Source organism: Caloenas nicobarica, chromosome 2, assembly GCF_036013445.1.
Source record: "Caloenas nicobarica isolate bCalNic1 chromosome 2, bCalNic1.hap1, whole genome shotgun sequence".
NCBI classification, from domain to species: domain Eukaryota; kingdom Metazoa; phylum Chordata; class Aves; order Columbiformes; family Columbidae; genus Caloenas; species Caloenas nicobarica.
In genome coordinates this window covers 77,751,171-77,769,263 of record NC_088246.1, presented here as the reverse complement: position 1 = coordinate 77,769,263, position 18,093 = coordinate 77,751,171, and the positions used below count along the sequence as shown (strand labels likewise).

The 18,093-nt window shown below is 41.7% G+C and overlaps 1 protein-coding gene across 1 annotated transcript; it reads left to right on the top strand.

Moving 5' to 3' along the window:
• Positions 1 to 1,738: 1,738 nt before the first annotated feature.
• On the top strand, positions 1,739 to 17,628 carry SERPINB5 (serpin family B member 5). The gene is made up of 7 exons (XM_065629128.1): positions 1,739 to 1,833; positions 7,563 to 7,737; positions 10,299 to 10,436; positions 11,478 to 11,595; positions 12,973 to 13,115; positions 14,634 to 14,801; positions 16,135 to 17,628. Exons 2-7 carry the CDS (start codon positions 7,564 to 7,566, stop codon positions 16,525 to 16,527), a joined length of 1,134 nt encoding a protein of 377 aa, XP_065485200.1. The 5' UTR covers positions 1,739 to 1,833; position 7,563; the 3' UTR covers positions 16,528 to 17,628.
• Positions 17,629 to 18,093: the final 465 nt, after the last annotated feature.

Below are 18,093 nucleotides of genomic sequence, written 5' to 3'. Positions count from 1 at the left end.
ATGGATTGGGTGAGTTGTGTTGTCTCCAGTAAGGCAGTCTGGCTGTTCTCCCTCTCCCTGCAACTTATTCAGAAGCTCCCAAGTCACTTCACAGTGGCCGTACTTGGTAGAGCTGGATCTGAAGGGAAGTTTGGTCCTGCAGAGACAGCAATATTTGGCTTTAGATTACCTGCAGACATCTGAGAAGAATCTGGCAGCCAACATTATTGTGGATTTTCATAAAAATTTCTCTTACAAAAGACATAATTAGATACATAACAATGATGGCTGGGATGGCACAGTTTATACAGCTGGCTTGTATCTTATTTTAATTGCCTAAACAAATCCACACCCTGTCTTTGTTATGAATTCATTTATGGCAAAACATACAAATTTTAAATTTGCTGTCTGGTAACGATGGAAGTTGAACCCCATGTGCACCACAGCTGAAAGTAAAATACCATTTCCTTTTGGTAATAAGATCTTAGGAGCCTTTTGGAAGGAAACATGGGTAGGATCTGATCAGGATGCCGCAGCATGGAGTGATTTATGCTCAAAGTGACACAGGAACGTGTTGTTCCAGAAGGAGATAACAGCTCCCCAATTCCCACTGTCACCAAGGAGGCAGCATATCAGTGAAAACACATTCTTTGGTTTCCTAGTCTTTTCATTTGGGCAGCCGGGCATGCCAGCACCGCAAACCTGAAAGCAAACTCAATTAACTTGCATTTACCTTTTGCAGCCTAAAAGGTATGCAGGGCCATCTGAGGTTGCTGAGGTGTGAACTTGAGCTGTGCCTGTGGTGTGGCACGCCGTTCTTTTCTAGAGAAGGAAGTGGAGCCATGGCCTCCCAGGGAGCACTTGCTGGTGTCTCCACTGCAGGCGGCTCAGCTGCCGGACCAGGGAATGGTGTGGCGTACAGGCAGGCCACCTCTTCCTTGCTAAGACCTGTGTGCATCTTTCAGTCAAAAAAAGGCTTGGTGGGCTGCACCATCACCTGTCCCCCTCACTTGCTTCTCTCATCCTCATCACGTTTATCAGTAGTAACATGGACTGTATGACATGAACCCAGCAGTCCCCCATCCTGAAGATGAAGGGATGGGACAGCTGGCAGGAGGAAGGCTGCCCCCCTGCAGAGGACCTGGCTGCCTGTGGGAGGAACCTCTTGCTTTACAGTGACAAGAAAAGCAGATATTTTCCCTTGGGCATTAACTCCAGTCTGGCCTTGGGCTTTTAAGGCAACCAAATGCATGCATACGCCCCTTACAAGAGCAGAGTTAAGACACTATCTTAATATATACACAGATGCAAAGTGCCCAGCCACGCACTCCTACATGTTTTGGTTGTCTTCCTGGGCATCTTTTTCACAATTACAATTTTTTTTTCTGCAAACAGTGGCAATTCCGATGTAACCTGGAATATTGGTTTTGCTCAGAGGGTTCTTTCAATTGCTCATCCGCTCCTGTGTTCTCTCCTTGGGAGTGTTTGTTCATTCTTGTCTGGTGCCTTTTGTACTGCGCTTGCTGAAGGCAACACACAAAGGTTGCTCTTTCCTGCTAGAGCTTGTTGTTGTCTCCGGCAGCTGGGCAGGCAAAGACAACTCTGGTGTGAATCATTTTGCTCCTCCAGTGTAGGAGTTGCCGTAAAGAATGATTAAACGGGGAGTGGAAGAAAAAAAGCGAGAGTGAGAGGGAGTGTGTGTGCTCACGAATTAAAGTTGGGAAAGTGGGAGTGGTGTCAATGAGCAGGCAAACTAACAGACTCTTCTGCTCGGAAAGGTTTCACCACGGGTAGCTAGTTCTTCGTGCTGTACCCATTTCATTGATTCGTTTACCAGGATTATAGCCTTGCAAAGTAAGTACAGCTTTTTTTCTTCATCTGATACTCTAATTAATGCCTAACTAATAGTTAAGAAATCTCCACTGTGATAAATAATCGCATAGAAGGAGTGGGATAAGGAAATTTTTACAAAAAGATATCATGTGGAAAAAAAGGAGCACAAAAGCCCTCCTACTACAATGCTTTGGTTTCATCCCAAAACTGCTGCATGTGCCATGCTGTATTCTTTACCCCTGAAAAGATTCATTGGAAGTGTTGAGTAGGATCTGGCAGGTGAGATGGCAAGGGTGTTAGGAATTATTAAAGTATGGTGGTTTATTGCAAATGGCTTTCCCCAGATCAGAAAAAGCAGGTTGTGTATGATGCTGTGAAAATGCTCCACGTGTCAAAGTAGGATTTAGACTGTTTTGTAAGTCTCGATTACAGAGGAATATTCCTCTCATTTTCTGCAGAGGTGTGTACGCTCTGCTCTGTTTGCTTTGAGTTATTAATGAAGTGACTAATCTGCATTTGTTTAAAGTGAAGTGCAGGATCTTAGGTCCAGTAATTACCAATTTATTTTCAGCGTGACCATTTAGTTTGAAGAATTCACTGACTGTTGAGGTACAACAAAGCATATTGTGGTGGCTCGTTTCTCTCTCTGCTTCTTGGAGTGGCTTTCCTTTTGCTGACAGGGCTTTTTCCCCAACCATACGAAACACCCTGGTCCCACATCAGTCTGATATCTTGCATCGCTCAAAGAAACGTTTGTTCAGACTAAATTGTGTCCTTGTTGTGTAGCCAGGTAGTCTCCCAGGTGGAGAGTTGTCATTTGTGTAGAAGTAAGAAGAAAAGGACCACAGGAGTCTTGTATTTACTTTATATTTTGTGTTTGCTGATTAAGAGCTGAAGTGGGGTCACGTTAAAGGCTCCAGCTAGTTTCAGAGATTAATGCCTCACTCGTGAAACATGCATGGGGGTCGTTTCATATAATTTATCCTCTCGATGGAAGTTTGTTTGAACTGGAGAGACTACCATGCTGGCACTCACAGCTCCTGAGCTGTAAACCCAGTACACCCCCCAGCACGGTCCATGCTTTGTCTGACACAGGTGTGTTCTCCTGGAAGGACAGCTTAACTGAGACAAGAATAAATACTTGTTCTGCTTTATCAGATAGTCCCTACCTTATAGCTAACCTGACTTGTCAGACATTTTCACACAGACATTGTTATTCTCCTGATTATATTTTTAAAAGATAAGCTATATTTAGCTTTTATCTTAGTAAGCAGATAGTAAACAAAGCCTCTCTGGTGGTGTTTTTTGTTTGTTTGGTTGGGTTTTTTTTGGTTCTTGTTTTGTTGTTGTTGACTAAGAAAAAATGGTGTCTTATACCAGTAAACAAGTTTACATCAGGCTTTTCTAAACTGGTTCTATAGCCTTTCAGCTCCCTTCTGTATCTGACACCATTCCTATAACACTGCGGCAGGGTCACAGTTTTAAGCAAAGCTGGGTGGATCACAAGCTACTTGTGCTTAGAAGATGCTCCAGTGCCCCGGGCCTCTCTGGAAATGCTGACATCCCACTTTCCCGGGAAAGGAGGGACTCAGCAAGAATCCATGCAGCAGGCCTTTTAAAAATTTCATTGTCAATTTTTTGACTCCTCCCTGTTTGAGGGTTCCCTGTTATTACTGACTCAGGAGCTGTGTCTGGTTTCTAAGACTGCTAATGGGCAACTAATGGGCTTTCCTCTTAATGCAAGCCTCAACTCCTCTCACTTGACTGGAACTGGCTTTCATAGACTCACAAGGCTTGGGATGCTCAAGGCTTTGAAGAGATTCAAGGTTTTGTGATATATAATACAGCAAATTCCTCTCAAGAATATGAATGTCATGAGCTCCTCAATATCATAACAACATTAATAAATGCAGCATAAAAGAACTAACTGACTAAGTGCAGTTGAAAAAGATGATGGAATAGAGATTATTCTTGGCTTTCAAGCCCATCATTCATTGTTAAGGGTGAAGCAATTTTTTTTTTTTCCAACAAAATGCCCTGAATGAGCATTATGTCAATAGTAGCATTAAAAGAAAGAAATTATAAGAATGGAGACCTTTACCACTACCAGACATAGTTTCACTCAGCACAAAAGAAGCTTTGAGAGCATCAGCAGTTACTGGATGAACAAAAGGTAAATAAAAGGTTCACCACAAAATAAATCCCATTTTCCTCACTGAAAAGGAACATAGAAACTTTGTAGAAAATTACTCAACATGAACAGTATGAGAGCTACCAACAAGGACAGAAGAGTTTCTAAGTCATGCTACAGCTTTTCACTGGCATAAAGAAAAAGAGGTTCATTTAATTTGGCAAAATTTCCTATTTGATTTCCTTACTCTGAATGTCTTGCAACCCAAGGAAGTGAAACACAGGCAGCACATACACATCTTAAAATCACCCTAGGTTTGCCAATGTAGCTGAAAATACTAATGTTAGGATGAAAGCATAGCATTTGCAATATTAAGCCAGAAAGGAATAAGAAATATTTTTAAGCAGTTGTGATTGCATATTGATTTTTAGACTGTAAGGAAGATCCAGAGGCCTAAGTAGAATAATACCAGGCCAGCCAGCACTAAAGAATGATATGCTACCCTACTAGCAAATCAGATTTTTTGGGGGTGAATTACATGCCTCATTCCGCATTGTGAGTTTCTCTGTATTATTTGTTTTCTTCAGGGTGGTAGATGTCAAATGACACATTCTTGGTCTCTGGGTAACTTTCCACCAGCTCCTCAGTAAGAAATACCTGGGAAGTTGGCCCTTGCCCCAGATTTTCAAATTTGAGCTGGGAGAGGGACAGAGGGAGAGAGGGAGAGAAGGAGACAAAGTATACGTATGTATTGTATGTTCATGTATGAATGGTTGAGTTAATGGGAAAGATAGGTAGCCTGTGCAAGGGAGTTTGTTTAAGACATGCACAGGCACAAAGGTGCATGTCTGGGATGAGCAACTGCAGAGGCATTTTAAAGGATGATTTTACATTTGCTGCTTTGCTTCTGTTGTTCCAAGTGACTCCCTCAGCAGCAGCCTCAGTCCTTCGAATTTGTTTTAACTGTCTTTTGCCACTTCTGCACAAAGCTGTCCTCCTTTAAGGTGTGTGCTGAGTTCATAGTTTCTGGCAAGCTTGACTTTTCTGGTAATTAGTTGCTTTCATACGTGAGAAATTGTGACTATGTAATCGAGACCGATGGTTGCAGTGCTGGGCCAGCGCTCAGTTTCTCCCTTTACACCCGTAAGATATCTGAGACATGTTTCCTGAGCCTCACTCTGACATCAACATGATGCCTGCTGACACTGTAAAATGGGATCTCACATGGATAATCGCTCTTTACCGAGCAGCTGCTGGAAGAAGGACAAGTCCGGCCAGAATTCATTCTGAATTCAGAGTCCTGGCAAAGCCTCTAGATGTCGCAAAGTATACTCATCTATATTTTTATGTGGGGATAACTTTCTTCAGTGATATATATTTATTGTTTCCCCTCCTCGAGACAAATTCCCTTTTTTTTTTTTCCCAGTGGGAGGGGATTTGTTAGCAAACAGTTTGTTGCTAATACCAACCGTCAGAACATTTTGCAAGAGTGCAGTGAAGGTTAGGTGTGCTTTTCAAACATGGATTTAAAGCGCATTGGTTTTATGCCAGGTTTTTTTTTTTAAACTTAATTGGATTGTGCAGTGCACTTCAGTAACCTTTTACATATCATCTTTTAGCCCAAAACAAACGAGTTGTCAAATAAAGCAGTTACCAAATAGAACCAAGAACATGAATAAGTTAATCAAAATTTTAAAAAAGACATTTATTTTGTAAAAGGCCATCTCTAATCAAACAGGCTTTATGAGTAAATCAAAGTGTTTTCTCTACCGTGTCACAGGCAAATTATGCACCCATTCTGTTACTCCCATAAAAACGTATAAATACCACAGGTTATTTGGAAGTCATTCACTACTGTCAAGTACCACAACTACTCCACAGCATCTCTGTACAACGGTGTCAGAGGCTCAGCTAAGTTTGGGCAGTATGACATGTGCTCAAATAGGAGATTGCTCTCATTCGAAGTGCCTTTCCAAACTGGGCTGAGAGTGATGAAAGGTACCTTGCTGGAGACAGTTCCCTGCCCATATGTTCCCGCTTCCCCTTTCTGTCTTCTCATACCTCTCGGCTCTCACCCAGTGAGATCTTTCCCTGCTAGGATGCAAATGATTTGAACTAGGTAAGGAAAAGTTTGAGACTGCGTTATTAAGTAGTCAGTTATTGGAGAGAAATCTATGTCCTTAACATGTTTGTCAAAAGATCAGCAAACCTCTTCCCAACGTAAGAAATAACTGACTTTCCTTTTCACAATATGATAAAATAGGATGCCTAGATCTTCAGTGTCAGAGCTTGAAAGGCAAATGCAGATAGGTATGTGTCTGGATAAGAACACACCTTCTAAAATCACCCCTCCACACCATATTTATTCCATTATTTTGCCATTTTTCCTGGAGAGAGCAAGTGCTGGAGGCACCTTTTATGTTCTTTGTGAAATCCTATGCCTTTTTAAGTCTCTCCCAAAATTCATATTTTCCATTTCCTTTCTGTCTCCGTGAATAGCTTTGATGGAGCTGTTTAACACCAATTTTAACATATTACCCTTATTTTTAGGGATACGTGGACACTGAGGGTGGAGTAGTCTCAAATTTGCTATGCCAAAAGGGTCATCTTCTGTGTGCTTGCTGGTCTAAAGCCAGACTTGTGCTATTGACTGAAATTCTGAGGTTCACCCTTGTTAGCTTGAATCTACACAAACGTGCTTACACCAAAGTGCAATTTCAGGTGTGTGAAAACGGTCTGGAAGATGGGAATACTCCCTGGCTTTCCCAGAGCGTGGACTACAGCAATTGTCCCATGAGCACCACTCATCCCATTCCTGACTGCACAGATCATCTAACAGCTCCTTGGCAACTGCAGTTATTAAGAACAGCTAGGAAATTATTTGCAGTTAAAACAGTGTGAGTGATGAATGGGCACAAGGCAGTATTTATTTAGGAAGCCTCCTTTAAGTTTCTAGGACAATCTCAACCTACAGGACCAGACAGCTTTCTGGAGACATCCAGCAAGGCTAGGGAGAATGGGGAATCACCTCTTAGAGGACATATACCAAAGCGAAAGCTTTAATGAACAATTAGCCATGAAGCAAGAAACAGGAAACATTGTGAGACTATTAAAGGGCTGTCTGAGAGCCAGGAGAGCCCAGGGCATAGGCAGAGTACCTTATAAGCCGGCACATTTTAAGAGTATCAATTAAAAACAGATTAAATTCACATATGATCCAATTTGACTCAATATGCGTGGGTTACCCCGACCTACCCAGATTTACCCAAGTACTTCTGCTAGTCCTGCCTCCATGTCACACTAGCATTGCCAGCTGTCACTTGAAGATAATGGCTTTTACTGAACCACTCGCATTTCCTTGGTTGGACATGGATGAGACCTTCCTGGCTCCTCAGGACCTGCTGGTGTGCTCTGAAGCTGAGCGGGCTCAGTCAGCCTCTCCTCTGCCTCTCCTCTTCCTCTCCTCTTCCTCTCCTCTTCCTCTCCTCTTCCTCTCCTCATTCAAGGTACCCAGTCCCCATACTGGTATCTAGACTCCTTCGTGCTCTGACCCAGCCCCATCACAGCAGGAGCTAGAATTACACTCTGAGTCATCTCTCTTTTTCCTTTTCTGTTTCAGGATGACAATGGATGCTCTGCAACTAGCAAACACTGCCTTTGCAGTTGATATGTTCAAAAAACTGTGTGAGAACGACAAAACAGCCAATATTATTTTTGCACCACTGTGTACCTCAACGTCTCTGGCTCTGGCATATAAAGCTACGAAAGGTGACACTGCAGACCAGATGAAACAGGTAAGCTGTCAGTGTCCTGTTCTTTGGCTGCAAAATTATATGGCTGTCAGAGGTAGCTTTCTTTTTTATTCTTGTTAATATTCTGCTGGATGTCTGGTTCCCTTGTAAGCCAGGCTGCAAACCATCCATCTGAAATTCCTAAATGGTTCCACAATCCATGGCTGCACACAGCAAGAGGTTGAAAATCTGGCATAAAGAAAAAGCATTCTCAAATGTTTACATGGTGGAAGGGGACAGGCAGAGTCCTCAACAGTTGCATTAAAGCCTTGTCTCCTTTTAGTGTAGTGTTAATTGTGGCTGCAAGTCATAGCCAAGATCACTGCATTTGCTGGATTATTTTTTTCTCATTATTCAAGAATGCTTTATAGAACTGGAAATAACTTTGCCATTATCTGTCAGCAGCAAGTATGCTTAGCAGCTGTGTCACTGACATTTCCCCTTTCTCCTGCAATGTAGCTGAGAGGAGGCTGATGCAGCAGAAGAGGGCACAATGTGAATGTTTCTCCCTACAAGCAGCTCACGGTGTTCAAGGGGTTTCCAACACTGTGATGCAGCATGGCAGTCATGATGCAATCAGTCTATCAAGCTCAGTCTGCGGTGCAGGGAGGCCCCTTGCAGCCTCTCCTGCTGCCCTCATGTGAGGAGAGATTTGCATCGTTCCTTTGTATCCCAGCAAGGGTGCCCACGATTTCTGCAGTTACCTAGAGGTGAACGAGAAGCAAATTCAGTATGTATTGATATGCTGATTATCACCTTGCTCTGAGGGACATTCTATGTATTTGAAAACATTTTCCCTCTGTTGGGAATTCCTCCTGTAATTCCTCATTCACTGAAGGTACTCCTGAGTGCAGCCTCCTGTGCCCCTACTTGTGCCACAGGTTATGAGTCTTGTGCTATTCACAGAACTGCACAGCAATATATCCATGAAAATCTTCTAGGCATTCCAGATTTTTCCAAACAGGATTAAAAAAAAAATTACAAATTAACTCTAGATTTTTTTTTTTTTTTTTAAATTTAAATGGCATCCTGCAGCTTCCTCAGCATTTCAAAATTCAGGTGCTATCTTTCTACTGGGAGAGTTCAAAATATTAACCTGTGCTTAATTTCATTTTCACTCGTGTCTGCAATTTGCTTTGAACCATCCCATAATAAATTAGTGTACACATCCACAAATGCAGTTCTGTTACATAAACATGTTTATGTTTCATATTTCTCAAGTGGTATATAAAATGTGCTGACTACAGATACTAAGGAGAACTTGCTTTGTTTCTAAATATAATATCCCCTATTTTCTGTGTCTGTTCTAGCTTCTGCCTGCCGAGTTCATGCTTGGGTTTTACCAGCCAGACTAGTAGTCTTACTTTGGAGTATCAGTTAACAAACTCATGCCAAAAGCTCTCCCGGGTAGAGAAGCTGCAGTAGCATAGCTTTCTCCTCAAACATAGTTTCCAGGCACAAAAGTGTCTTCTGCAGTTAACATACTAAGAAATAGAAGTGTTGGAGGAAAAGGAAATACTTTGAGAAAGTTGTTTCTGAGGAAATGACCATGGAGTTTGGCTATGAGGGACATGCTGCTGCGATGTCCTTGGGTGTTTGTTTCCTTCTGCTCCAGCTGAGCAAGGAGAGCAGAGGACGTGGAGGGGTGGCTAAGGCAGAGCAGCAATTTGTCATGTCTGTGCAGATACGATGTGTTCAGGGAAAAAGAGCAGAAGTGAGAGACAAAGGGAAAGGAAGGTCCCTTATGCCTGCTGTGCCTCAGGCAGGAATTTGAGACAGGTGAGGAGGGTTGGGCAGGCTGCCTGTAATGAAACCACCGCCACCCTGTAATAAGCAGGCATAGGAGTTCAATCTGTGTTTACAACGTTGTTTTCAAACAAAACCAGCAGGAACCTCTCACCTTTGGTGCCTAAAAGTGGTGAGTTTTAGGTCACCCCAGAACTTCCTCGAGCTGGACTTGTCATTCCCAAGAGCTGGAAGGTGGCCACGTGTGGGTCAGCAGCCCTACCTCCAGCTCATACTTTGTCTACCAAACCAGACACAGTTATCTGATTATTTTTTTTTTTTTTTGGCTGAAATATCATGTGATGTCATGTACTAATCATAGCAATCAGAAAACTTGATGATCTGTTAAGCATTTTTAAAGGTATAGTCCACTTCTAGAAAGATTAACTGGGACCCTCATTTGCCTGGCTTAAAATCTCCATTTTTTTGGACAGGAATGTAAATTTGGTGAAAACATTGTGATACCATAGTGCAGAGTTTTAATCAACTAAGTAACATCACTGCACAAACAGGTCTATTGATTTCTTTGGACTGCTCACAGGAAAGAAACACATTTGGTTAAAGTTCTGGGAGAATCAGGTTTTTAGATTTATGTGAGGATGTCAAATACATAAATTATTTTTGAGTTACAACAGCAAGAGGCTGTGTTGTTAGCTTAAATACAAAAAGCCACAGTTCCAGTCACAAACTAGCATTCTTTTTTGCTAAACTGTTAGGAATGTTTAGATAATAAATAATAAATAAAATATTCTTAGTATTTTATTATGTTCATTTAACAGGTACTCCATTTACAAGATGTCAAAGACGTTTCTTTTGGGTTTCAAACAGTAACTTCAGATGTTTCCAAACTCAGCTCTTTCTTTGCACTGAAAATGGTCAAACGGCTCTTTGTAGACAAGTCTCTTAATCCTACCACAGTAAGTACTTCAGAAAAGCCCTGGTCCTATGAATTGCTTGGCCAGCATGTTGACTGGTTATGGTGTCAGACCTCAATGTTATTTAAAATAAATTATCTTACTTTTGGCTGTTACTGGTCTAGATTCAGATAATGAATGACATAATATTCTTTGCTGCTTTAAAAGTTTGTGGGAGGATGAATCTGCTGCTTGACCCCAAGCTATGTGACTATTACAACATTCGTAATTCTCTCATTAATATGCTTTAGGTCAGTAGGCTCAGTAAGTTTTGAATGCAATATAACTTGTATGCCACATCAAGATCTTTACATTGTAAGTATGAGCAAAAAGGAGTTTTAAAACAAGTTGATGGCGCAAGTATGTGTCCAGTTCACACACCCAAGTAATTACTGCATAACCTGTAGTTTTCTTAATCTATCTGAGGAGGCAGAAGCCTGGCTACTGAAACAACACAAGGGAGGAAGGTGTTCTTTGGCCTTATAGACCTTCAAATAACTGATTTTTTTTTTTTCCCAAAAGTTGCCTTTGAATAGGGCCCCAAACAAGGGCAGCATTGTCCTAAAAGTGATCATGCAGAAAGCTCATGGTATCCTAAATGATGCTATAATAAGATTTCCTGCTGCTCAGCCTCTGCTACAGCAAAGGCCAATACCCATCCACAGCAATAAACATCTCACCTGGCGAGTACAGACATGATGTGAGCAGCCCATGGCCTTTATCTCAGTCCTTTCTCTTACCCAGGCCTGGACTGGGGGTTGTTTTATCCTTTCAGACTCTGGCAACATTCTCACTCCTGCAGTACCAAAGTTACGTTAGCTGCTGATGTAACACCACCAGACTGAAGACACGCTTGGGAGCGATGTGCCAAAAGCAGCTGTGTATCCTGATTGTCACCCCCTGTTATTTAATAGCTATCCATCATAATAAGCTCCCCAGCTACCCCGTGGTGAAGCTAGGGATGCCGATGTTGCAGGCTGTGTAAAGAGTCATTGAGCGGATGGCGTTTAACCAAGGATGACTTTGGTACCTTTTGTCTTTCAGGACTTTGTCAACTCCACAAAGAGGCCTTTTCCATCTGAACTAGAATTAGTGGAGTTCAAAGAAAAAACTGAGGAAACCCGACAGAAGATTAACAAATCTCTTTCAGAGCTGACTGATGGTGAGTCCAGCTTAACCTTGGGGATGCTGTTTACCCTTTTGAAGAAAGAAATCATTGTTCTTGTGACACCTCTTTACTAATGCTTTTAGGAATAAATATGTAGTGAAAGCACTGGAATTAGACCTGTTATTTGGATTCATGAGGATTAGCAACATCAGCCTGTTTTGCAATCACTAATTATAATACTGCAGCATTTCTGAAGGTGGAAATGTGAGACTGACCTTGCATTAGCCTTGGGGAAGGCTGCTGATGTTTCACTGCAGCCGGACAGTTCGGGAGAACAACAGCTCTTGGCTATGGAGCTTCACAAACATCTGACGTCAATACATCAAACCCAGGCCCTGGTTTCCTTTATAAGTTTCATTCTAATGGGAAGTATTTGCTGGCCTCTGACTTTCAGGCAGTTAATTAGTAGCTCAGCTCAGCTCCGGGGCTTTGCTGCTGTAGCCAGCAAAGGTGCCACAATCGAACGCGTGTCTCTCATTTGGAGGTGCCTTCTTGCAGACATGGGCCTGCGGACACCTTTCCCGTGGTGCCGCAGAGCCACCAGCCGCTGGGCCACGTCGCAGGAGCTGCCCATCAGTGACCGCGAGCGTCCTTGTGGGGCAGAGGTCCGGCTCTGGCCTGTGCGAGCACCCAGCACCCATAACAGAGCCCGTTTGCAGCCTGTGCACAGGCAGCTGCTGCCCGTTGCCCTCGTGTGGGACAAATATGACAACATGGCTGCATGAGTGGTGTCTGGGCCTTCCCAGGCTGGCAGAGGGGGAAGCACCTTGCCCTACCCATGCAATTCGTGCGTGAAGGCAGGACCCGCCTCCCCGGTGGATTCAGCCTCTTTTACCACAGTGCTTGAATGGATCTGAAAGAGAGCAAGAGGAACACACAACATTTTCATATGCTTTTTGAAGTCTGTAGCAGCATTTGGTTATGATTTGCAATCAGAGCTGCACTTCTGTTATTCTGGTTATTTTATCCTCACGTATCATTCTAGAAATTAGTCACTAATCTCAAACTTCCCTTCAAGACTGTCTCTCCAAATGACAAATCATTTTTTACTTACACCCGTTGACTTTCACTGAAAATTCAGTACCTTCTGTAAAGTACTGAACAAAAGTAGTAGACATATTTTTGATTCCATGCTATATAAGCCAAGGAAACAGAAGATCTGCCTTGATCCCAAATCCCATCTCAAACATTAAGCTGCAATTTTAAGTAAGTGCTTCTTTTTGGAATTTTCCATTAGAATTATAATATTTTATCTGTGAGGTGCAGGATGCAAGCTTTTTAATTCATTGGAATGTTTCCATCTTCATTTGATGCAATTGATATACTGATAATGCGTTGTTGTATTAACAACCATCTTAAACCTGTTCACAGGCAAAATGGAGAATATTTTAAACGAGGATAGTGTAAGTGACCAGACTCAGATCCTCCTAGTTAATGCAGCTTATTTTGTCACAAACTGGATGAAGAAGTTCCCAGAGGCAGAGATCAAAGAATGTCCTTTTAAAGTCAACAAGGTATGTTCTGAAAAAAAAGAGAGCACTGTTTCTACTCAAGAAAATGCAAACTTTGAGCTAAGGAAATCCCAGCCAGAAAAAATGAGAAATGTTTATTATTACTACGGCATTCTTAGACTCCATCTAAACCTATATGCTCTTGCAAGGGTCCCTAAACCAGTTTGGTTGTTGTGTTGTTTTAAAACTGTGCTGGTGCTTTCACATCCATCTTTCAAAGGCCCAATGTGAAAACAGACTGTCCTGCTGGTATATTTAGACAGCAGGAGCTGAGTACAAGTGATCAAAAGCAGCCATTGCCTACAAGGACATGCACATTCTCATAGGTAGCTTCTTACAAGAGATTGCAACCTGTACCAGAGGCTACATCCCCAAACCAGAAGGGTGAAGTAGAAAACATTGCATTTCACGTGGTCACAGAGCTAGTGAAACATCTACACCCACGGGGTCTCTTTGACCCTGTGCTTTCCTCTTCAGGGATGGCGCCCATCGACCTCCCTCTTTGCAGTCAGGCTCAGGACTGCAGCCCTTTGCACATCAGCCCTGCTTAGCCATGAGGTCCAAGCAGGTACAGCACTTGTGGCTGTTGCCTTCAGGAGTCTGTGACCAGGCAGACAGCTTTAAACCAAGATATAAAGCTGGGCAACATTTGTGAGTTAGAGAGATTATACTCCAAATATATACATACATCTATGTGCATGAGAAAAGTTGGAGTTTCAGGTTCACTGAAAATTCTCATAAACTACCAAATCAGCCAACAGCTTCAGCTAAAAAAGTTTTAACAGTTTTACAATTAACATTAAAAATTTTAAGTGAAACACCTCGAGTTATTTTTTTTTCCTAAAGTAACATTTTTCTACTGAATTTGAATTTTAAATGAGTTTCCAGGTGAGCAGAACAGTTTGTAAATCTTCCCTGTGAAATAAATACTCGGGTTTTTTTGTTGTTGGTTGGTCGGTTGGTTGGTTTTTTTGGTTGTTGTTGGGGTTTTTTTGTTTGGTGGTTGTTTTTTTGGTTTGTTTTTGTTTTTTTTTTTTCTCCTCATTCATGAAAAGCAAAGACATAGGGCTTCAGGTAAGCCTGATATTTCTTCATATTCTTTTTCAGCTCCTGAACCAAAATATCGATTATTCATGTGAACAGCTTGACCTTTACTGTTGAGATGTGCTTAGTGCTTGACACTTACTGGCATTACAATGCCTTGTAGACAGCATAGTTTGTAGCATTCAGTGAAACAGGCACTAAAGGCCACCGGTATTAGGTAAATTTCTCTTCTAAGGCACATCCCCAGTATATTGCTATTATATTAAGTAGAGTTCTGTTCCACTTTTCTTTGCAAAGCTGCCCACTGTAAAAAGCCATCAGTGTCCTGTACAGCTGGTTTCATTACCTATGAAAGCCAACAAATTGTGTGATGGTAACTCAATATACCGCTTCCATGCAAGCTTACAAACTTTCCTCTCTTGCCATCTTGTCTGTGAATTAAAAAGAATGCTAGATTGTTTCCTCCGTGTTTTGCAGACTGAAACTAAACCAGTGCAAATGATGAATCTGGAAGCTACTTTTTGCCTGGGCTATGTAAAAGAATTAAACGTTGCCATCCTTGAGCTTCCATGCCTTAATAAACATATAAGCATGCTCATTCTGCTGCCCAAAGAGATCGATGATGAGACCACTGGCTTGGAGAAGGTGAGAGAAAAAAATAGAACTGTTATGATTCTTCCCTTGGAAACAGCCCGCTTATAATGCCATATGCCTATGGAACATTTTTGTTATTTAGATGCTATAGAGAAGGAAATAAAAAGTAAGTTTCCTGTAAATTTACCTTCTCGCTCTGCTTCTCTATTCCTGACCTCATAATTGTCACATTATTACTTCCACTGTGGCCAAGTATGAGGTTGTGAACAAGACTTTTGTTTCACACAGAGTGTGCACAGAAGACAGTGTAAAGGGCAGAAGGTGCTCATGATGCACTTTAGGAATCTGCAACAATTTGAAAATCTGGATTTTCATCTTAAGATTTTTGTTCTTGCTATAATAAAGTGCTTAATGTCATACTTACTGGGTACTCAGTAGTGCTGACATAATTTACTTCTGTGTCCTCATTATTTTCAGTTGACATGTATCTGTGATTTATTTTAATAAGGTCTTACAGTTCTCCAAGTTTTGAGTTTGAACAGAGGTGCCTGAAAATGACCAATTTTTTATTACAATTGCACATAAATTTGAAAATGAACAGAGCATTTCCTAAAGAACAACTACTTCTTATGTCATATATCTATGAAAATTTTAGAACATATTTTCACATCTTCAAATTTTAAGGATTAAGAAGGAGATGGTCACTCAAGTCACCTTTGTAATTTGCTGCAACTGCCCACAAATTTTAAAGGCAGGAGGAACCTGCCTTTGCAGCTGTAAGGTACTTTTATCTGTTGGAGTAAATTACAGAACACACAAATCTTAAAATGCAAGTGAGACCTTTCCTGACACCAGTTTATTGTGGCCTCAAAATCTGCCTCCTCACTTCCCAGTTTTTAAAAAAACTGCTCAAGCAGTTGCATGTTTGATTGAGATCAGGCTCTGGATTTGGAATATTTTTCTGTCCCAAATACCAGCAATTTAATTACTCTGTAGGGTCAGGAACCAAGGCTTTTGGATCTGCCAGTTGGCCAGGTGTAACCTGGGTAGGGACTGCCTTTCTCAGGTTCCTTCATATGGTCGTTGAGGTGATTGCCTGTCAAAAGCTTTTAAGGGGCAAATAGTCAGAGCGTGCACATACAATGGAGTTGCTCCAGAGGCCTGTCCTCTGGATTGAATCATACTTGCATCAATATAACTGAAAGTATGTTAATCTGTTAAGCCTGAATGCTACAGGTGTGAATTCAAATCCAAGGTTGCCTTTTGGACTTCATTTTTTGGGACTTGGTACAAGTGGGAAGTTCAAGAATGGTCTTTTTTTTTTTTTTCTTTCCCTCTTTCCTTGGACTGCTCATTAATTTCCTTTGTTCCTTCATGTTTTCAGCTGGAAAAGGCACTTACCCCTGAGACATTATTACAGTGGACCAATCCCAGCATGATGGCCAACACCAAAGTGAATGTATCTCTTCCAAAGTTTAGCGTGGAAGGTGATTATGACTTGAAGCCACTTCTGGAAAGCCTGGGAATGATAAATGTCTTCAACGAGAGTGCATCAGATTTCTCTGAGATGTGTGAGACGAAAGGTGTGGTTTTGTCAAAGATCATCCATAAAGTCTCTTTGGAAGTAAATGAGCAAGGTGGCGAGTCCCGAGAAGTACCAGGATATAGGATTCTGCAACACAAGGATGAATTTAAAGCTGACCATCCATTTATCTTTTTATTTAGACACAACAAAACTCGCAATGTGATTCTTTCAGGCCGATTCTGTTCCCCTTAAGCAGGGCATATTCATTATGAAAAAGCACAGTTACATTTATCGTGGTACATCGCCCTGTAAAGCTTGTCATCCTGACTATCACCTTTGAAAGGAAATAGAAGAGGTTTGTTCATCAGCTGGGTAATACAATGTACTCCACATATGCAGCAGAACTAGTTTATCCCCTTATGTTTCATCCCCTTAAGCTGAAGGACTCCCACTGTGAATAACACATCATATTTTACTGAGAAGTATCCCAGCCTCAGCAACAAGTGTATTTTCTTCCTCTGTGACATCTTTTTTCCCAAAACAAAGTGAACTGAGAGCCTGTTGTAAATATACCAGGAAGTGGAAAGGGCTCTGTGAGGAAGAGCTACTTTTCTACTCCCTAGCCAAACCACTCACCCTCGTGACCCATGCTCTGTGGATTCCTACTGCCTAGAAGGGGAAAATGTGGATATGTGGTGTGACAACCCTTGTACTTGGCTACTCTCTGGTGCCCTATCAGACCCTGCCAATGCCTGGTGAAACAGCACCTGAGTTCTGCAGCATAGTGAGACAATTCAGGCTGGCATCAGAGTTTGCATCTGGGCAACAGCAGCCACAACACTGAGACCTATGGATGCAAGAGGCAATAATCATAGTGACAAAATGTATACCCAGGAGACTCTTCAGTGTGAGCTACATCAGTTCATAGACTGGGGAAGCTGGACTCCCTCTGTGTGGGATTTTTTGACTCATTGCCCTTCAGACACGGAAGAAGAGACCAGTTCACTGCAGCTATGAGGAGCCCCGTTGTATATATCCTGAGAAAAATAACATTATGCAATTCTAGGACAGAAAAGAATTTGATTAATACGGGAAGTGCCACACTTTACACGCACAGATTATCTGCCATTTCTAGTTCTGGATTCAGAATTGAGGAGACTCCATACAATTACTTAATGTCTGAGGCATGAGAAAGAAACAAGGATTTCTACTTGAGTGAGATTAACATTGTAATTACCAGTCTCCACATCCCATATGAAATAATGGTAATCAGATTTCATTTCTATTTGAAGACTGCCTGCTGCATATGTTCAGTACTGGTTTACCTAATTACTGTTCAGAATAAAGCACTATAAAACCCATGTCAAATGTCTGCAATACCTCCAGTGTCAGTGTGTGTGTGTTCACTCTTGTGTGTTCACTGACAGTGTCAGCGTTCGTTCTTGCCCTCCAATAAATGATAGGAATGGAAACGAACAGATTCACTTAGGCCACAATGTCAAAACAAAAAACTAGATCGATGTCTGGATTGCTTTTCTGGACCACATGATGATAGCTCCCAGTAAAGACTATGTTACTACCTGGTCATAACTTACGGAGAATTCAATTATATGTCTTCAAAAAATGGGAGCATTTTACTTGAGAATTCCTTTTGGTGCTTCAGGTCTGAAAGAAACAGGAAAGAGGTTTCTAAATGGGAACATGAAACCCCTAATCTGCATACTTCTCTTCTAGCACTAGAGAACAGCATGATGGTTATTGTGAATTTGGAGACAGGAGTTCTGATCCTTGGCCTTGCCAACCCATGAGAAGCCTTTA

Coding starts and splice junctions, on each gene's coding strand:
- SERPINB5 (XM_065629128.1), top strand. CDS start 7,564: ATGACAATGGATGCTCTGCAACTAGCAAACACTGCCTTTGCAGTTGAT. Junction 13,116..14,633: donor GTCCTTTTAAAGTCAACAAG/GTATGTTCTGAA, acceptor CGTGTTTTGCAG/ACTGAAACTAAACCAGTGCA. Junction 14,802..16,134: donor AGACCACTGGCTTGGAGAAG/GTGAGAGAAAAA, acceptor TCATGTTTTCAG/CTGGAAAAGGCACTTACCCC.